We start from the raw sequence: 21,859 nt of genomic DNA on the forward strand, positions 1-21,859 counted from the left end.
CATATTTCAGGAAAAGGAGGAATGACTTTGGAATGTAATTTGTTTTAATAAATTAATTCCGATGCTGGGGAGTGTAGCAACAGAGAGAACAACATCTGATTTAACACTGATTACTCCTTAGTTTTAGAGAAGATGTCACAATTCTTAATAATTGCCCCCCACTACAGGAGGATATTTAGTGGCAGAACTTGATCAGAGGGAGGTTGAGCCGGCATTACCACTGGTGCAACATGAGCAGAATCTGCAAAATGCCATCATGTGAAAGTCAATAAAGACCATGAAAGTATATTTACCAGTGTGGAAGAAAATTAACTTAACCACAGAAAAAAGTGAAGCACTGAAATTTTCATTAATGACTTGCTAACTATTAGTAGAATAGAGAAGCTTAGTGTTTGAGACAGAAACGATATGGAATAGTGGGACAGAAACTTATTTTCTAAGCTTGAACTTGCTGAGAGAGAAAAATCTCTAAGATTTATTCTGTCTATATATGAACAGCCAAATGGACAGTGTTATTTTCACAAAGAAAATCATAAGTTTTAGATTAACTCTGTAAATAATATACGCAGATTTAGTTGCAATATTTTTGTTGATACCAAGAGAAACCGTATTCTCAATCAGTAGAAATCAGGAAATAGAAATTAGCATTTCTTTTTTACTTTCAACTGGGTACTTATTCAACTTGGAGGCCCAAGTTATCATAAAATTCTCTTCACTTTCAACAAACTACTAACAAGAAGTAACAAGCATTGCTTAGGCCCAGACTGCACAATTGACTGCATGGTTCAAGTAAAGGGAAACTGGACAGGTTTCAACAAAGCATAAGAAATTCTTATGTCTTGTAGATAATGGCTTTCACTAGTGAAGACATGATGGGGGTCTCAAAAGAGGATAGGCAGTAAGCAGATCTTACACTTGATGCTTGTCAGAAGGCAAAGTAATATACTATTCTGAAAGAAAGAGAAAATGTGATCCTTCCAAAGAGACATTGCATGTAGCAGGCTCAGAACTAGTCAAGCTGGGCATGCTGTGAAACATCACAATGCTTACTAAAGATCTTGGAGTTCTGTTGGTTTCTTCTTCTTTTTTCTTTCTTTCTTTCTTTTTTTTTTTAATAGTTAAATTCTTCTGCTTCTTCAAGTATGCCTAAAATCCTGTTAAACTTGCAGCTCTTAGGGAGTTCAGAATATCGTGCGCCATATTACTGAGCCTCTCCTGCAGCTCCCAATTAAAAAAAAAGAGAATGTGTATGTGTGTAGGAGTAGCATAAACTGCAGCTGGTTTTCTTTATTTTTTACACCATCGCTACTGCTTACTGGTAAAAAGGAAGATGATACATGAATACATCATTTGGTTTCTCTGCAATGCTATTGCACATGAAGTTGGGAGATTACCTTGGTGAACAACTCCTAATTTCAACAGAACATTTATGACTATTAAAAAGGGTCAGCAGTCACGTACTGGAGATAGAAAACCTGATTTTGCTCTTTTCTTGGTTTTATGAAAGATTTTATCACCAAAGGACCTCAGTGAGTCCAGGCAACGCTGGAAAGATTAATTTTGCTGAGCAGCTACTTAAAAACAACAAAAAAAAAATCCAGACATTTCAAAGGTGCAACTCCTACCCCTCATCTGGGGAAAGGCTGTGCCCCAGAGGGCAGTGGGCATGGTACAGCTCCCCAGGGCAGCAGGCACAGCCCCAAGCTGGCAGGGCTCAAGGAGCATTTGGACAATGCTCTCCAACCTCAGGTTTGGATTTTATGTGGTCCTGTGTGGAATTGGATTGGTCCTTGTGGGTTCATTTCAACATAGAATATTCACAGAATCACAAAATCCTCAGAGTTGGAAGTCTAGTCCAACTCCCCTGCAATGAACAGGGACCACCACCACAGCTAGATCAAGTTGCCCATGGCCTTATCCAGCCTCACTATGAAAATATTCAGAGATGGGACATCAACCGCATCACCTGTTCCAGTGCCTCACCATCCTCACCATGAAAGACTTTCTTCCTTATGCCTAACCTAAATCTACCTTCTTTGACCTTGAAACCATTTCCCCTTGTTCTGTCACCACAGACCCTGCTGTCCCCTTCTTTCCTGTAGTTCCCCTATAGATACTGACAGGCTGCTATCAGGCTACCTTGTAGCCTTCTTTTCTCCAGGCTGAACAGCCTCAGTTCTCTCAGCCTGCCCTCACAGGCAAGGTGTTCCATTCCGTGTATTTTTATGTCCCTCAAGGCAAGGTACATGCCAGTTTGACAGAGTAAAATCATCCCTCTTCTGTGGATGAAGTTCTCCCCAACCGGCTCATGCTAGCCTGGTTTTCATTGGCCTGGTCACTGTTGGAGTCCAATTCTTAGTGGAGTCAGTGGAGCTAGGCTGGGCAATAGAGAGGGGGATCCATCCAAAGTATGAGCCCTATATATAAGCTCATAGCTAGGAGTTCACTGGCAATTACAATCTCTGCTAATATTGCTCTTGAGTATGTCTTCATATCATGAAGGCAGCATTAGTCCAAGAAGCCAAGGGACTCGTCAGTCATGCAGAGCAATCACAGCCATTATGCTTGACCTCTGGCATTATAATTTTATTCATGTGGCTCTGCCTGGAAACTGTCAGAGGTAAGCAACAAGATTGTCACACCAGCAGTGTGTAAAATCTGTCTACTGAACTTCATTTCCAAAGACAAATAAGACTGCCTGCTCAATATTTGAGTTAGACAACAAAGTGCATAGCAGTTTCACAGTGCAGAGTAAGTTTTCCATATAGAACAGTGTGTATTTTTAATTAGCTGGCCCATACTCAGCTTGTTCTTTCATCTCGTTATGGTTTCATTTTGCATGTTTTTCCTTCTGATGATTGAAAAATGACATGAAGCTATGACCCTGGCTTGCTGAAGGAACAGTCAGTCCACCAGCCGACCATGGTTTAGTCATTCGGCCTCTTCCCTTGTTAATTCAAGGGCAGATCTGTAGTAGATTCTGATACTACTAGTTGCGGGTGGGGGCAGTGAATTTCTTCTCTGAGCATTATCCAATTGTCTGTGACTTTCTATGGACTTCTAGGTGGGCTTGGTTTTCCCACTTCATGATTTCAAGTAGTCCCACCATTTTGAAGAGAATGACAACAAACACTGCTGCAATGAGCCAGAAGGATTAAGCATCCAGCCTCTGACATAGGGAAGGCTAGTTAAACTGTCTGGAAAAGGCAGCTTCTGCAGAAGTCTCACATTTTAATGAGCAAAACTTGCAAGATTAAAAAGATAGAGTTTGCAGAAGCACTCATTAAGGCAACATAAAGATAGAAATGTTAGGATTATGGCAAGAAGTGCTTGCTGTTCTTCTGTGTAATAGGGATTTAACTCCCTGGAGGCTGTTAGGGTTCCTCGCTTAGGAATTAAAGCAGAGGCAGAGAGATTTCTCTCTTCTGTAATTGGCAGAAGACACCCGTGACAACAGTGTACAAAAAGATGACACAACAAAATGTGACTTCCTGCATTTAATTAATGTTCAGAACTAGTATAAGCATCATGTTGGCTTTGCCTGTTTATTCAATGTGTGTGGCTTAAGAAAGCTGACTTGTTTCTGAGGCCATTGCTTGTGAGTTAAAAAAGCCAGGAGCATTTCAAATAGGAGCCTATAAAATTTAAATGGTATTATTTGTAAAAGTCACAGAGATATTTTTTGTGTAGCAGTATCAGTCCAGTTCTTTTCTCGCTTTGCTGGTGCAAAAAGTTTTGTGTAAAGTCCTATTCTGCTCATTCTAATTTCTGTCATGAGACCACACTAGCTCCTCAGCTCTCAGAATCCACCCGTCTCTTCACATGCTCATCACAAGGGTATCTTTTGCTGTGACTGCAACCCCTTGTAATTCAGACTCCTTTCCCAGATTCTACTTTTTTCATTAACCCATTCAAACGTTAAAAACAAACAGCCTGTTATGTTTCCGCCTTTCTCAAAAGCCCCTGATCATCTTCCCCTTGTATTTTGTCTCTGCTGCAAGTCCCAAGTCCACTCCTGTTTTAGTTTCTGCTATTTTTTTCCTCATTTGATGCCACTTTTACTTAAATCTCATCTTCTGTGTCTGCCACAGCTGCTTATCTCCCTTTTGGACTTTTTCCTGGGGGTTACTCTGGTCCAGTTTTCCCTGCAGGCGCAAATGTCCCTGCTCCTCAATGCTCACTGTTGCTTACATTTTGATAAGATCTTTTGGCCAGATAAGGAATCATTATGTTGAATAAGATAAACTTACTAAAGGAAAGCCTGCCCCTAGTTCAGGTCTAAGAAAACACTTTGGATCCATCTATGAGCTGTGACATTAAAAAAATCACATTTTCTACCTCCTCCTCTGCAGTTTTGATGATTAATGGCAACAAACTATTTCTGCGTTATCTCTGTTTGCACAACTGGAATTCATAGTTACATTTATAACTCAGCCCTTGCAAATAAAGAGAAGACTCAGTGAAATACACCATCTTTCAGTGTTTATGTACACATATTTAAACATTTCTACACTGTATATTTTGTGGATAGGCTACACAAACAATTTTACTAAACTCTACATAACTGGCTTTTGAATATAGAATCTAATGTATTTAAAATGCTGCAGGACAACACTGCTTTATTCCCTGCAGACAACTTTATCCTTTGTCTTGTCATTTTTATTGTTCTAGTGGTGGTGAATAAAACCCTGCATCTGTTCCTTAGGAAGGACTTAATCCAAAGCCCATTGAATGCAGTGGAAGAGTCTCTACTGGGCTTTGGATCAAGCTCTTCAACTCACAAACAAACACCCTTTGTTAAAATATGCTATTCAAGTACTGTACAGAAAAGTTTCAGAGTTCCTTATTTCTAAAATAATACATGTTCTTTGAATTTTTTTTCTTGCTAAGCCTGTTATTTGGAGGAACAATATGCAACTGTACATAACCACTGAAATACTGTAATCTGTGATTAAATTGCCCCTGAAGTTGATAAAACGTTGAGGATATTAGGCGAGGGTAGGAAGTTCTGTATTTATATGGCTCTTCCTATGCATGCAGTAATTCAGAAACTATATACAGACAGACTCCCACCCCTGAGGATGCTCAGGCTCAAACTGGACGAGGGCAGACCTCCCTCGGGAATGCCTTATGTTGCTGCTATTGATCAAGCAGACATGAAAGAGTCTGTTCTATTGTAAAGAGGAATAGCACTGAATGGGATTTTTTCTGCACTTTGGAAAAGAAACAGAATGAAAGGGTTTCTTCCCCCACAGTAGGGAAAAGAAACAGGGGATATTGTGAAAGGGGGCACAAAGGGACTAAGACAAGGCAGGGGAAATCAAAGCACAGACATTAGCTGGGCAGAGCTGTGAGAAGCTGTAAGTAGAGCTCTACAGCTCCAGACTTGCAGTGACCACACTTTCCTGAGAAGGAGGGAGAGCCATGAGTCAGTTCTGCAGCGGCATCCACACCAGCTACAATAAAACACTTCCCTCCTCACAGCATTACAGATTCTGGATATTTCTGCTGATTCCTTGTAAAAGGGAGCAAGCAGTTCCCATGAACAGAGAGGACACGATGCCAGGGAAATTCAGCCACTTCCACAGCAGCAGAACAGAGTCACTTTTCACGTGGGCGTGGATTACGCAGACTCTTACTACTGGGTATTGCTCCTGTGTCAGGGCTGCTTGCAGTCTAGCACTACGCTGTGGTAAGTGCTGGCAGGACTGCGCACACAGTTTGCAAGCTGATGATGACTAAAACATTTTGTGGAGCCAATACTAAAGCATTACTCACTTACAGAGTCGCAGTGAAGTCAATGAGGTTACTCATGTAGCTGGATGCCGATAGAGATCTTGCCAAGATTTTCACCACATAATAAATATGAGTAAATGAGCTTGTTAGTCAATTGAATACCTTTAGAAAATAATTTTTAAGTTCATATTACATTAGTACTCTGACTCCCACAGCTGAAGGCCCGTTACGCACTGTGAACATCCACCAGCAAGCAGTTCCCAGCCTAGAATTCATCCATCCATTTAGGCAAATAGGGATAGTGACCTGCCTCAGGCCATCAGTGATACCAGGAGCAGAACAGGGATCTTCAATCAGCTCCCTGCTGGCAGCTCCCTGTCTCTGTGATGCTCAGCATTTCATCCCCACGCTGAATGCAAAGCATTCACAATGTGACCTCCAAATTCCCCACAGCTCTTCTGCTAACTGACAGGTGATCTCTGCATTCATTAGTTTTATAAATGCACAGAGGATATACAGACTTTCCATTTTCATCTTGCACACATTACTGCAAGCCAGTGTGCTCCCTCCTCCAGCTGATCTGCATGTTATTCTGCAGTCAAAGAAATAACTGGAACCACAAGGAAAGGAAAAAGGAATCTAATCTCAAAAATTCTGACAGCCAGCCTCAGATGCTGAAAAGGCTGCATACTGAGCAAAACTCATTTTTCATACTCAGTGAGATTCAGCGTAGAGGCTATAGATCAAGCATCACATCTCAGGATTGCATTTCATTTTATGTATACTATAAAAGTGGCCAACACACCCAGCATCATTATCAGAGTACTTTCCATTCTCCCTTAATTCTGCACTCCTGTCAGCTTTTTGGGGAGTTCACAGAGAACAGGGATAGTGTGCTAGGCTGTAAAACAGCAGCACCAAAAGTATTTCTTCCTGAGAGGTATCCCCTTTGAATTATTCTCTATTTGAAAGTTTGTTGCATAATAGTAAAACATCTGTCTCACTGACACTGGACACTGACTGATAGATTGAAAAAGTCTCACAGCAAAGACTGAGCAACTTGTCAGCCTCAGGAATAAAGCATCCATGTGCTTTATCCAATCCTACATGTGGATTTTGTTTCTCTCTCCTCATCTCATTTCCCTCTTACTTCTTTCATTTCCTTCTCCTCAACTCCCCATCCTGTGCCTTTTCCCCTTCCTACGTCCAGGTATGCATGGAGGCGAGGCAATGGCATCATCTCTCTTCCTCCCCATGGAAGAGGACACACTAGGTCAGCAGACATGGCAGGAAAAAAAAAAAAAAAAAACTGAGTAAAAATAGAGGGTTTTTTGTGGAATAATAAAGTTATTGTCACCAGTGTGTGGCCAGTTGTCAGAGGTGCTATGTCAGTATGTGCCCCTGATTTTCAGTGGCAGCTGCCTTCCAGTCTTTCTTTAGGATAGGTGCCTGCCTGGTGGGACATCTCAGCAGGACCAAGACATATCAGCAAAATTTTGGATGATGCTCCATTGTGCTTACTTGAACTTCCTTCCTTCCATCATGCTCACCTTAGAATCTATTTTTGTCATCTTTTCCTACATGATCAGCACAGCCTTGCAGTGTAACCTGGTGGTTATTGGGGGAGGAACAAACAATCTGGGGGAACTGTCCCTTTTCAGAACACGGGGCCTGTAAGATCATAGAATTATCTTACAGCATGTCTTGGTTGGAAGGGACCTCAAAGATTGTGTAGTTCCAACCCTGCCATGGGCAATGTTGCCAGCCACTAGATCAGGCACCAGATCAGGTTGCCCAGAGCACCATCCAACCTCACCTTGAAGACCTCCAGGGATGGAGCAAGAAGATAAGGAGAGGCAAGGTGCTATTCATGGTGTATAAAAGAAGAAACACCCTATTCTTGTGGTCTTGCGGTTCTTGGCTAAACGTGGCTGCTCTTCACACTGTTCTTATTTTCAGAGTTGTCAGAGTTTTCAGGGCAATACTAAGCAATCATTCATTTGTTACTTAGACAGAGGTCCTTTAACTTCACAGTAAAAAAATATGGAAGGCTGCACTCTTGCACAGATTAATTCCTTCTTCTCCCTATCTGAAGCTTCCTATAATGCTGTAGAAGAGAGTTGCAGAGCACTAACAAGATACATATTTAAAACAAAACTTCAAGACATAATTTTCTTCTGCTGCAGTAACTGCTAGAAATGCAAATTAGGAGCAATAGGCAAAACTCATTATAATACACACAGAGTGAAACAGCATTTGAATTCCTCCACGGTATATTAATCATGTGCTACCTAATTAATACTATGTAAATGCATCCCTGACTTAAGAGAAAAAAATAACCAAAATACAGATGATATCAGTGTCATCAGTGATACTGCTTTACATAAAGGAACAAAACGTGCTGCAGTTTGGTCTGATTTCATAAGAGGACAGTGAGCAGGAGAAGAACAGAAAACAATTATTGGAATGGAAGGGTAGTGGGGTGGGAATCCAGGAAGAAGAGCTCTGAAGCTCCTCTCTTTTCAGTGTAACATCTCTAACTGCTACAAATATCGCAGGTTTTTTCTCAATCTTAACAGTCTCCAAAACCTGAGGACTTCAAAAAGCACAAGACTGAACAACTCTTAATGATGTTCCTGAGGCTGAAGGTGACCTTTTCTCTTGGTTCTGAAATGCTCTGCAAACAGAAAGACATAAAAAATTAGTTTCCCCCCATCCCTAACCAGCACATTCAGTTTCTAGCAGCTGAAGTTGCTAAAAACTCAACAAACATAGTCAGAGCTGTGCAACACGCAAAAAAGATGCAACTTCTGTGCTCCCTTTCCCTTCTTTCTGCAAAATCCCCACTCTGCCATTTGGATGCACACTTAAACATGTGATGCAGACTTCCATACCCCTTGATGGCAGACTGCAGCTTTCTTCTGCTCCCTGCCTTTTCCCTGAAAATAGGCAGGCATGCATGGGGCTGCACTGAGGTTCTAGCATCCAGAAGGCAACTGGGATTTGTCAGTTTGAAGGAGGCTAACAGGAGATCTTATTGCTGTCTATAACTCTGAAAATAAGTTGTAGAGAGATGGGGGTTGGCCTCTGCTCCCAGGTAACAGTAATAGGATGAGAGGGAATTGACTCAAATTGCGCCAGAGGAGGTACAGGTTGGATATAATGAAAAATTTCTTCTCCAAAAGAGTGTTCAGGCAGTAGAACAGGCTAGCCAGGGGATGGTGAAGGCAACATCCTAGGAATTATTCAAAAAACATGTAGATGAAGCACTGAGGGACATGGTTAGTGGGCATGGTGGGGATACAGTTGGACTGGATGATCTTAGCGGTCTTTTAGAACCTTAATGATACTATGATTCTAAATGGACTCTGTCTTTAGACAAGTACTCAATTTACAGGCTCAGAGCCGGTCTCCCTCTTTCCACACTTATGAGCAAGTGTTATTAAGAAACATGCACTAACAAAGAATATCCTTGACCCAAGACTTCACAGCAAAATATGAAAGAGAGAAAGCAGATGGCTGCAGGTATGCTGAAGGGCAAACAGTTGCCTGAGTCAAAGACCTCCAATCAAGTTTGTCTGTGCCACACTTTCTGTGCTTCCAGACACATACATCTGCTAACAGGGTCATGGCAACATACAGTTAATTAGTAAGATAGCTTCTTATATATGTTAATAACACCATCTTACAAGTCTGCAGTTTTGCATATGTAAGGAGATGTAACTGTTCCCTTACACTGATTGCTTTTATTATAAGCCTTCTTCACAGTCACAGCATTCAGGTAGCACACATGTGAGTGAGTACGCATCTGTCCCCTAAGCAAGGGGTCCTTGAGCTCTCCCCTAAAGATGCAGTGGCTGAACTATCATCAGCAGCATGTAATCTCCCATTTAAAACATTGACACCTGATGTGTAGCAACAGTGAAATTAAACTTTGAGCACTAAACAGGCTCCAGAGAACCAGAGGTCTGCAAACCTTGTGCCTGAGCTATGCAAACAGAAATGCTAATTGAGTTAGAACTAAAGGACACCTGGATTAATGCAATCTATGGGAAGATTCAACAGTGCTTCTGTAAAATTCTGCCTTAAACAAACCTCTCGAAGGTCTCTGAAAGGGTCAGCAAAAGTGTGGATAAGGGTGATCTAATTTCCATATCAGACTAGATTTCTGAAAGGCTCTTGACAAAGGCTTTTAAGGAGACCAAACAGTGATAGCAGCAAGAGGGAAAGCCCTGGTGTTGCTCAGTAATCGGTAAGAAGATAAAATGCAAAGTGTGGGAACAAGCAATAAGCTCTGACAATGGAGGGAAGTGAGGGACAATGTGGGGCTCTGCAAGGGTCAGTGCTGGGATGTGTGATTCTGTGATTCTGGGGGCTCCCCAGGGTGCACACACCCCACTGTGACAGGAGTGACATAGAATCACAGAACCACAGAATTCTTGGTTCGAAGGAGACCTCAAAGCCTGCCCAGCCCTGAGCTCCTGCTATGGGAGCACCTGCAGTTTCTCTGGGCAGCTGTGGCAGGGCTCACCAGCCCCTGAGTGAGGAATTTCTTCCTGACATCTCAGCTAAACATCCCCTTTTTTCATATAAAGCAATTCTTCCTTATCCTATCAATATTAGGCCACATAAAAGTATATCTCCTCCCTGAAATGGGTGGTACCAGCTCAGTGAAGGTGGCATAGAATGACTTGGGTTGGAAGGGACCTCAAAGATCATTCGTTTTCAAGTAATGAGAAGAAAGATAGTGAGAGATGCAAGGACATTGTGAAGCTGGCTGTGCAATAAAGGGATTTCAGAATAGGTAAATGTGAAAAGGTAGTAGGAGGTAAACCATGAAGCACGCGCATAAAATGGCAGGTTCTGATCTGCCCATGGCAGGAGCAGAATCTCCAGGTTAAGACATGGCAACACCAGTTCTGTGCTGAAAAATTCCTTGTGAAACGTTGATTGTGAAGAGAAAAACATTACTTTGCCATGGTACAAATCAGTGGTTTGCTTGTTTCATAGAATCATAGAATCGTAAAATGGCCTGGGTTGAAAAGGACCACAATGATTATTTAGTTTCAACCCCCCTGCTATGTGCAGGGTTGCCAACCACCAGACCAGGCTGCCCAGAGACACATCCGCCTGGCCTTGAATGCCTCCAGGGATGGGGCATCCACAACCTTTTCATAGAATCCCAAGATGGAAGGGACCCACAAGGACCATCGAGTTCAACCCCCAGCTTCTCATGGGATCACCCAAACCCAAACCCTGCATCTAAGTGTGGAACCCAAATGCTTCCTGAGCTCCAGCAGCTCAGGGCTGTGCTCACTGCCCTGGGGAGCTGTGCCATGCCCTCCACCTTCTGGAGCACAGCCTCAAAAAGGATCGTCCCAAAAGGGATCTGATAGGATAGGAAGATGTTGAAGAAGGCATCAAGGATGAGGAGAGAGGCTACAGACAAAGACATCCTGAATGCCTCAGACAGGAGAAGGAATCATGCAAAAGATCACAGCAGGGGTTTGCAAACACAGAGGCAGGTTGAGGGAGGTGCTGGGAGCTGCATCCCCAGCATCAACAAGGAGAGAGACTCGGCATGCCAAGGGCAGAAGGCCTATGGGCATCATTGCCAGGGCCCAATGAACATGACAATAGCATGTAGGCTCAAGGGGAGCACTGGAGAAGCCCATGGAAGTTAGTTCTGCTTCTTAGCATGTTTAATAATAATAATAGTTATTACTATTCATAATAAAAATAATAATTATTATTATTAATAAAGATAAATCTACAAATTTTAAAAAAAAAGAGAGACAGAGAGAGAGAGGGAAAACAATTATAAAAAAAAAAAAAAAGAAACAAAACTATAAAAGAATAAACGAAAACAAAACAATAAAACCAAACATCAGCAAACCACCCACACTCCCAAGCCTCAGGAAACCCCCCGGGCTCCCGGCACGCACCCTCAGGGCCCGGCCCCCCCCCCCAGCCCCGCGCTGCCCGTAACAGGAGAGCGCTGGCAGCCGCCCGGTAACCCGAGCGCGGCGGGAGGGGACGCAGGGGGGCGCGGTGCCGCGGGCCGGGCCGGGCCGGGCCGGGGCGGGCCGGGGCGGGCGGCGGCGCTACCCCCCTCTTCCTGGCGTCGGCGAAGGGGGCGGGAAGGGAGGGAGGGGAAAAGAAGGAGGAGGAAGGGGACCCGACGTGCCGGGGCTGGCGGCGCGTGCTGCGAGCTGGAGGAGCGGGATCACTCGGGAGAGGTAGCGGGGAGCCCGCGCGTCTGCCGGTGCGTGCGTCCGTCTGTCCGTCTGTCCGCGAGGGAGCCGGCGGAGGCTGCGGCGGGAATGGGGGAGAGCGAGGTGGAAATGCCGCGTCTGGGGGAAGCGGGAGGCAGAATGCGGGAGCGGATAGTGTCCGGGAGGTTATGAGGGGTGGGGGTGGGAATGCGGAGAGGGGAAGGGGAAAGGCAAGGAGGGAGGATGGCTGCGCGAGGAGGGAAAGAGAGGATGGAGATGCGGGAGGGGAGGAGAGGAGGAGGCTGCCGCGGTGGGGGATCTCTCGGGGTGCGCGGACAGCCCCACGCCCGCGGGACCCCACGCGTGCGGCGGGAGGCGCTGGAGCCCCGGGGGGTGGCTCCGTCCGGCCGGGTCTGCGAGCGCAGCTCCCAGGAGCCCGCAGATCGGGGGGCGGAGGGTCCGGGGGAACGGAGGGTTGGGAGCCGGGCGGGTGGCCTTGGGGGGTTCGGCAGGATCCGGAGCAACCCGTGACGTAATTATTTTTTAATCAGCATGTTTTTTTCATGGCCATCTCAATTTTTCCCGGACTCCCCTTCTTGCACTAAAAATCTTCCTGATCTTTGTTCCTATTCTTACTATTTTTAGATTCCCGCTGTAAGAGTGGAGAATGTGTTTTAAATATGTTATTTTTTTTTAGATTTCATTCCTGTTCCCGGGACCACTCATTGTAAACTTCTCAAACATTGTGATTTCCTCCGAAAAAGTTATTGAAATGATTGCAGAGGTGGGCAGGCCGGCAGCTGCTGTAGATACAAAGGCATTTGAGTGCACGATGCCACTCATCATTACCCATAAAGAGCAGGCATCACCCTGAACTTTGTTTTTATCTTCAGATGAACTGCACATCAGCCTCAGAAGATGTACAATAGGGAGATGAGGGGCAGTCCAGTGTTAGGAAGAGGCAGAGCAGATCCACAGTTGTGATTTTAGTGCTGGAATAAACGCTTTTATTTTGCGTCGTGATTAGCCCTTCGACACTGTAATGATATCCTCCGATTCTCGCATTGTCTCATAGCTCTGGTATGTCAATCTGTATTCATGCTGTGTAAGTGTTTTGCAGAGGTTTTGCCTATCTGACAGGGATTTATTTCACTTTCATAATTCCGTGTTGTGGTCTCACCAGCCCCAGGAACCTAAGTAAGTTATAGGTACATTTATCAGTACCTTTGGATGGGACACGACTTCTTTTTCCTTAGGAGTGCAAAGTTATTTCAGGTATATTTAGATTGCAGATTTATGTCTCTGTGCACAGCAAAGGATGAACTTATAGCTGAAACTAAAGCATTCATTTAAGAGCATCCTGATTGGTCAGGATTGGCCACTTTTAATTCGTTTTATCATCCTTTTATGTCCGAATGCCATCCTGTTTGCTGCCCTTTGACAGCCTCTGCCAAAATAATTTGTCTCAAATTTAAAATGTTACATACAGACACTGCTAAGCTGTTGTTCACGTTTGGTTCCAAGCACCTGTCGAAAGAGCACAGGTCCCAGGTGAGCACTTAAATTAAAGCACATTTGTAGGACTGGTCTCTTCTAATTGTATTGATAAGAAGTAGCTTTTGTGACAACTGATGAATATTTTCTTTTTCTGTGGATGTGCAACTCCATTACCAGGGGATGCGTGCGTAATTTCTAAGTCTTTTCAAAATACTCAAAACTGACACTGATGTCAGCTGGAGTCCTGACTGAGTTAGGAGCACAGGGCTGGTGGCTCACAGGCAAAGTGTGAAAAGTTGGATGTGCACCCTACCCTGGTCATGGGATGAGTGGATTTGTGCCTGGTTTGTCCAGGCTGCAAAACTGACTTTTGCTGCTGGAAACACCTGCTGATTTAGCAAGTGCTATTGATACTGTATTTATAGCAAGACATAAAGAGCTGCATAGTGCAACATCTAGAACCATCCCTATTATTGCCTTTCACAGCCTGATTTTTCTCTCGTCAACATGTGGCAATATTGCTGGCCCTCAGATGGGCATTTCAATTGTGGTGGGATAAACAGTTTTGTTCAAGCTGCTGAGACTGTCCCTTTGAATTTTTTACTTAAAAAACATTGGTAGTTGTATCTCCAAAGAGCCTATATTGGAGGGACTCATCTTGACTCCTGTGTACACAGGAGTTTGGCTGCCTTGAGGTCCACAGTAAATTGTGTTACTTTCATAGGACTTTCCATTCTTTATTTCCAGTTTCTGGGGTATAACAGTACTCTCATGGACAGTGTTTGCCCTTTCTCTTGACCGGAACAAACTCCATCACCCCTTATCTTGCCTGTGACCAGCCTGGTGGCAGCAGCTGTGACACCGGATCAGAGAGGAGACCGAGATCCAGGTCCCAGCAAAGACCACATGGCACAGCGATCTCCTCAACTTGTCAGACCACCTCCAAGGGAGAGATGTCTGGTTTCCTTTACTTGTTAGCAAGGTACCTGTTCATGAAGTTTACATTTAAAAAGCCAGTACCTAGTTCTTATTTCCATTCTTCGGGTATCAGCCCAGCTTCTGAGAAACCAAATGCCATTTACCTCCCTGTTTATGATCAGCAGGTTGTGTTAGTGGGTTATTAATGGTTGCTAGTGGAGGGATCTCCTCGCTTTGAGAAGAAGTGGCCTCCCATTGACTGCAGATTGCAGTCAGTTCTTTTTATTTATTTTAATGAAGATACCTTAGCAGAATTTCTGGACTCAGAAGCCATTGAGGAGAAGATATTTCTACTGCTTGCACACAGTAGAGCAAGTCTGTTAAAACTGATATGGGTAACACTGGCATTCAAATTCTATAGGCAAAAAAGGTTGCCTGCTGATTTATGATGATAATCTTACTTACTGGAGTGTTGCATTGGGCCTGGAGAGGGTTGTTCTTTAATTGACTGCTGACCTAGACCAGTAGAGTACAGCTCTATAAAATTAAGTTTAATTATGAAATATAGCATCAGCAGTGAATGTATGCCAGCAAATGCAGTTAGTTCTGTAATTTATGTAATTCTCTTTGAGCCGTATGCCAAAATGGTAGTATTTTACTTCTACATGTCCAAAATTTTAAGTTATGTCTGCTTAAACAGTGTTAAGACTTTGGTTACATTGCTCTGATAAATTAGCATTCCACATCCGTCTGTTTCATCTTTGCAAAGAATAAAAACTCATTATTTGTGGCAAGACAAATGGAGTTGTGCAAAATCCATACTCTATGAACTCTCTTCTATCTGGGACACTGCTGTTGCTATACGGTATATTTCAAAGGACAGATTGATACATGAGGAAATGCAGAATGATTTGGTGATCAGGTCTGCGCTGAGAATGCAGATCTTGCAGTCTGCTTTTGTCCTATGGTAGGTTAATCAGAACTGATTTTCACCTCAGCAATCTAAAAATGAGGTGTCCAGTTTGAGTTGGCAACATAAACTTCCTCTGATAGTCCTCTGAGCTATATTAGATGACTAACTAGAGTTAGTCATCTAATATATCTCATGTTTTAGATTAGCCTAATGGTAACTTACTGTAGTAGCCATTAATTTGACTACAGGAATCCAGATGTTGACTCAGGTGGCATCTCAGGACCCTTCCAGCATTGCTTTTGGTGATCAGGTGAGAATCATGGCAAATCAGTACTGAACTCCGTACAGTTTTTTAGATGATGCATTGCACACAGTCACTCCAGAAAACCACATTATACTCCTTCCTGAAAAAAGATGTCTCAGTCCTCACTGTAGAAGTTTCCCAGCTGTAAAGTGGAACTATTGTGTCTTTCTTCTCTGCAGTGGAAGATCTTCAGGGCTGCTGTACAATGTTTGCATAAGTACTGCTAAAGCTCTCATTTCAGTTGCTATTGTAGGATACATCATAGTATACCAAAATCATGTTGTAATTTTTGTTCAAAATTTCGTACTATAGAAGGCTCGGTTTTGTCATCATTTTGTTTATCTCCCACATAATTGTATTCACAGTGCAGGGGTATTGTGGTATCGTGACAGAATGAATATCTTATTAAAATTCTGATGTAGCCATAGAAATTAGGGTCTTATTCTTGGCGATGAACAATCTTCAGTAATCCATTCTAAGTATATGTCCTGCCATCCTTAATTTTTTAAGAAAATGCATTGTCTTCAGTTTATAATTGGTGAGAGTTCCATTATACTTTTTTTTTTTAACTTGATGACAACAAGATAGTGAAATTTACAGAAGAGGGTAACACTGTACTTAAAGAGTAAACTGTGATAGAAATACTTCGGAATAATAAGACTCAAGTATTATTTTGCTAGATATGGTGCTTTTGTGCACTATGCTGCAGAGATGAGAAATTTCCCTGGGTATTTTTTAGCTGAGAAAATGATTTCTTCAGTCCCTTATTAGTAACAGAAAAAACAGAACAAAACACAAGATAACACCCAGCAATAATGCTTTTAAGACAGAATGAGTTTCCTTCACTCTATTCAGAGTATGTGCATATCTTCAGAAGGCTCTGAAATGTAAGTTTAGAAGCTGCATTAGCACTTGGGAAAACTTTGTTATGTACTACTGGACGATGAAAGCATATTCTGTTGTGTTAGAATTTACTTTCTAGCTTTGACTAACTGAAGAGATGAAGGATGGTCCAAGGGACAAAGATGCTTTAAGCAGTCTGGATTTTTGTTCCATAATCTGCTGATTCCACTCATTTCTTTCGTGGCTCTGGGCATTGTCATTTCCTTCTTCTCCTGCTTTCTCAGTTTTAATAAGGAAAAAGGGCAGAAAACTTTCAGTGTGTCAGTAGTTAAATTCACATAACAGTGTTTGCCGTTCTTACATGTTTTTGCATTGCTTCGTATTACATCTCTGTGTAGTGGGTGCATGAAGCAGGAAAGCTTTTCTGACAGTGTAGTGGGTGTAGCGCTACCAGTAAAAAGTGGCTTTCTAGTAAAGAATGTTTAGCACTTTAGCTTCTAACGTATGAGAAGAACAACCTTCTGCCTGGATAATTTCAAAACACGTTTAAATTAGCAGTATGTCAGTGTAGTACTGATTTAAATAGAAGAAAAGAATACAAAGCACTGCTGCCTCGAACACAGTAACCAAGTAAACAATTTTCTGAGCCTGGGTTTAAGTGCAAATGGTCATGCAGTCGTGTCCCTTCCTTCCCAGCAGTTCTCAGTGATTGATACTTGACATCACAGCTGTTATTTTTTTTATCCTATGAATCCAAGAATTTGAATAGTCATCCTGTGCCTTGTAATTTGGGACAGCAGTGCCAACATTAAGATCAAGCTGAGCTTTCTAGCAGCAGCTTTCTCCCCCAAAGTGCAGAGAAAAACAAGATCCTATCTGCATATATGTTTGGATTACCCTACTTCTGTGCCTCATTGAACCTGGGACAAGTTTAGTAGTGCCAATTCAGAATAATTCCCTAACAGGATTGCCAATACACAACATATATCCATCTTTCAAATTTCTTCACTTTTACAAATTTCACTTTTTTAATAACTCATCTTGGGCAGGTTTTGGGAAGACATTACGCTAGAAGTAGGGACCAGCTGATGTGCATTAGCATCTAGCACCAGTCCTCACGGTCAAACTAATTAAGTTTGTATAAGTCTATTAATAAGGGTTGGAGTTTTTTTCACAGTAAAGCACGAAAGATTATTTTTGTTGAAGAAAGTGGGATTGAGCCAAAAATTTTTGTACAAATCTTTTCCCGCTTTGGTCTATTAGAATATATGACAGTACTCCCGTAGCTTTGTAAAAAAGACAAAGTGAAGCCAGTCTCAAATCTTTAAACATTACGCTGTCATCTTTCTTTGTAAATAGGTCACATTATTTCCAATTTTAGAGTTCCCCATTAGCTGTTACCCTGCCCCAAGAGTGATCCTAAGAAAAGATATTGGCCACAATGCTCTTGAGAACCTACATGTTGACATGGGAACTGCTATCAATAAATCCAGAGCCACTTAACCTGATTTCAAAACATTTGAAGTATGCACAAGGTGAAGAGGCTTGTGACACTGTTTGAAGTTCCAGATGTTTCTGCCTGTTCAAGAGATGTTTCTGACACAGCTGTTTTACTGTCAGGAGGAAATACAACAGTTCAGGTGTTCAGGTCTCAATACCACATCATATGAATGTACAGATTGTCCTGTGAAGCAGGTGGTATTCTTTTCTAAACAAAGATTGATCTAGTCCTTTGTTGTTCCTTGCTCCTGCTGATTCCAGTGATGTTGCCATCATTGGAAAGGAAAATTCAGCCAAAGTTATGGCCTGATGGATTGCTTTATCTTTTCAAGTCTTTTCCTTATCTCTGTATATTGAAAATGCTCAGACTATTTAAAGCATTTCAGCATGTTTCTGTTGTGGAAACAGTGGAGATATTGAAATAGGCTTAATTAAAAATAGATGTTTTGATCATTCAGCCAGAGCTAAGGAGCAGCATCTAAGTACCTGTACTGGTTAGAGTTACTGTTTGCTGCTGTTTCCTGCGCTTGGAGCCCAAGCATGTCCTGCACCTATTTGAAGCTCCCAGTTTTCTCAGTCCTTCAAATAGCTATCTTTAGATTGCCTGTTATTTGTAGGTTCACTTAGATGATTCTGGATCAGTTCCTGACTTTGTTTAACGTAGAAATGTCAAACACATATTAGCTTCCTTCACCATATTTTCTTGCCAGGGCAGGCTTATTCTTCATGTCTGAGTCTCGAGTCCCTCAGAATCCTTAGGGTGAGCAGCAGCTCTGAGGAAGCAGAGTAGTAACCAAACTCTGGGGGAGTTCTTGGTATTTCACTCCTCTTTTAGCTTTATAAGAGAATCCAGCATGGGCAGGTGAAGTGCCAGTTTCTGAAATGAGGCCTTTTAACAGTGTTTTTGGTAGGCACTCTCAACTACCCTATCTTGTTGCCTGTTTGGCATTCTGGACTGATATATCTGTAAGGCCCAGGGTCACATTTATCATGCTGCATAAAATGTGTTTGTCAAGTTGGTTAATAAGAACAAAGGTGGCATGGTACTACAGGTCAGAATATATATTGCCAAAGATTTCTAGGGAATACTTCTCACTTTAAATTAAAAATATCTTTTAATTACTTGGCATTTCTGACCAGGATTTATGTTCAAGCCCTTAAATTTCTTAAAAACCTTTTTCCATCTCATTAATCCAGAGATATCAATAAGGAGCACAGGTAACTGAAATTTTTAGGAAGGGCCAGCCTCATGGAAAAAAATGACATTTGGTATTGTCACTAGAGAGCTGGCAACAGTTAGGTGCACATTGAGAAATTCCTAAAGGTGAGCCAGATGGGAGTGACTGGCAAGTAAGCCAATCTTTCAGAATTACCTGATGGTTTCCTGGGGGTGATTTTCTTTCTCACTTTTCTTCATTGGACACCATCAGATTCCTTCTGCTATGAATAAAATGTTCTTAGGCATTTGTGCCTCTCATTCATTCCCAGGCCTCTCCATAACTGAGGGGTTTCATTTATATAGCAGAAGTGATTGGATAGCAAAATGTCTTTGTTTTGCTCTGCTTCTCGTGAGATATCTGAGAAACCCACAAATGGAGCCCCTCAGGCCTTTCTTGTCTGCTGTTCCTGTTGGCTCTGGCAAGTCAGTGTATCCTCCTGGCCTAGGCAAGGGACACAGTTCCTCAATGACTTGTTGAGTAGGACTGTGTTAAACCATCTCCTGGAAACCTGTTTTGTTTCTGTAGGAAGGTACAATAAGGCTGTTCTCATGCTTCTGTCAAGGCCGTAGGCTATCAGAAGCTTTGTGGAGGGAAATCAAGCCAAGTCAACACCCTGTGTTCTCAACAGTGTGGGCTGTCAAAAAGGGAACTTTCCAGGATCATCTGAGAGGATACTGCCAGCTCATGTAAGCTGCTTAGCATGTACATCTCTTGGGTTGAGGGCTGTGTGCATGGTATTTTTTGAAGAATGCCTCTTCCTATGTCTGTGGGATTGTTTCTTCAGAATGGAGAACCAAGCTGGGATCCTTCAGGCGCAGATGAGTGTGATTTTGTTCTAATGTTTGGTACTGGAGTGCAATCTGGAGCAAAAGAAAAAAAAAATCTTGTTACACAAGCAGATCCATTTCTAGGAAAAGTAGAGTTAAGTGGAAGGAGAGTGAGAGGAGATCACTTACACAAGCGTTCATTGAGTTGGAAACCAGATGGTGTTTAAAGCTGTGGTCAGGATGTCTTAACGGAAACATTCATCAGCAGAGTCAGAGAATCTGAAATAGTTACAGGTGAAAGCACTTCTATTGACATAACACATGTCCCTTTTTTCTTCAGGTTAGCTTTATGATACATGGGCAGCTCTTGCACCAGTGTGGTCTCTGAAGGGCTGTAGGGTTGGACTCAGATTGGATACCCATCTCAGTTTCATAGGAGAAGAGGACTCTTCAGTGTCTCACCTGCAACAGATATTCTACAGATTTTTACACTTGTACAGAAAAAGTGTGGAACATCAGACCCCACTCACGCTTCCTCTGTGTGGACTTGTGTCCTCCAGAACAGGTGAAGCTGTTGATCCAGACTGGGGAAGCAAACAACAAATATCTTGACACCAAAATGTTGAGTTACCACTGCAGATGCTCCACCAGCTCTTCAGAGATCTCTCAGTTTAGTGGGAATGTAACAAAAATGCATAGTGGGACTTCTGTAATTTATGGCCTGAGACTGAATTCATAGCTAAAAGGCCTGCACACGCGTGTGTGTTTTGCCTAACATCACATCAGCATCAGCTATCTGTCAAGGTGCAGCTGCTTTGGATAATTCATCATGCCATTTAAATCTTCTTTCTAGCTGATACATGTAATGAATAGTTTAATTTCTTTGAGGGAGGAGGGGAAAGGAAGTAGGAGACACTGCAGACCTAGCAGTTCTTGTTGGGGCAAACATGAGTTTGAAATAGGTTACATTAATTTTTTAAAGAAAAAAAGACAACCCACTTTCACAGCAAGAGGACTTAATTTTGTTAGGCATGGTGCCATGATTTTGCTATGATGTGCCAATTCCATTCCCAAGGGAAGTGGTGGGCTATGGTACTGGAGGAGGCTCACTGCTGAGAGTCATGCTGGCAAAAAGTTGGACCTTATATATTTTAGGCAGTGTGGAAACAGGCCTGTGCTGCTCTGTTGCCTTTCATGTTTGGGACTTGACACAGAGCCATTTGTGCTGATCAAACACATTATGCATATATTTTGTTGCTGGATGATAATGTGCTAAAAAGCAGCAGAGAGTAAAAATTCACACAGAAAATGAGTATTCAAAGTTTAACTCTTCTGATGGAGAGCTTCATATCAGGCACCAGTCTGGTGGTGTCTGAAGGGTCTCATCATGTGGGGAAGGGCTTTGTCAGATGAATGTGTCAGGCTATAAGGTGGATGACTGGAAGTGGGAGTGCAAAGTGGCAGTAGGGATTACCAGGTCTGAAAACTGGACTTTGTAGTTCAGGATGAAATAGTCTAGTTATCTGTGAATTCAGGGACTAATTGTGGTGCTTCCCTGGACTCTGTTAGCAATGGATATGGCTACGTATCAAGGAACAAAGAACAGCAGCTTCTCTTCATTGCTTCTAATACTTCACTTAGCCTGTTTACTTTATTCTGTGGGTTTCATATAGGGCTTGCTGGTGATGGTGCACATTTTTCCACAGTAAAAGAATAAATGCCTTCTTAAAGAAACTAAGAGCAAATTTTGCTTATCTTCAGCTTACAAGAAGCCCTAAAAAATGAATAAAATCTGTTAAACTAAAGAGAAACTTAACAACAAGTTTTGGCTTGCTCTCTTTTTTTTTTTTTTTTTTCTGAATCTTTAAAGTTTCAGATCATTTCCTGATCTGAAGAGAAAAAACTAGTAAAAACATTTAGATTTCAAGTGTATTGTAAAGATCTGA

The 21,859-nt window shown here is 42.4% G+C and overlaps 1 protein-coding gene across 11 annotated transcripts in view; it reads left to right on the top strand.

Moving 5' to 3' along the window:
* PALM2AKAP2 (PALM2 and AKAP2 fusion) overlaps positions 1–21,859 on the top strand; it is a 246,313-nt gene that overhangs the window by 143,663 nt on the left and 80,791 nt on the right. The window contains exon 1 of one of the 11 annotated variants that reach the window (XM_085213924.1): positions 11,848–12,001. The exons of 8 other annotated variants lie outside the window; for them this stretch is intronic. Coding sequence is in view for 1 of the 3 variants with exons in the window: in XM_085213923.1 (XP_085070049.1) it covers positions 12,060–12,074 (15 nt within the window). In the remaining 2 variants the exon portion in view is untranslated. Of the gene's footprint in view, positions 1–11,847; positions 12,075–14,199; positions 14,431–21,859 lie in introns of those variants that run through there. 2 more of the 11 variants (XM_085213923.1, XM_085213925.1) reach the window with 2 other exon arrangements.

This window comes from Meleagris gallopavo, chromosome Z, assembly GCF_905368555.1.
Source record: "Meleagris gallopavo chromosome Z, MGAL_WU_HG_1.1, whole genome shotgun sequence".
In the NCBI taxonomy this organism is placed as follows: domain Eukaryota; kingdom Metazoa; phylum Chordata; class Aves; order Galliformes; family Phasianidae; genus Meleagris; species Meleagris gallopavo.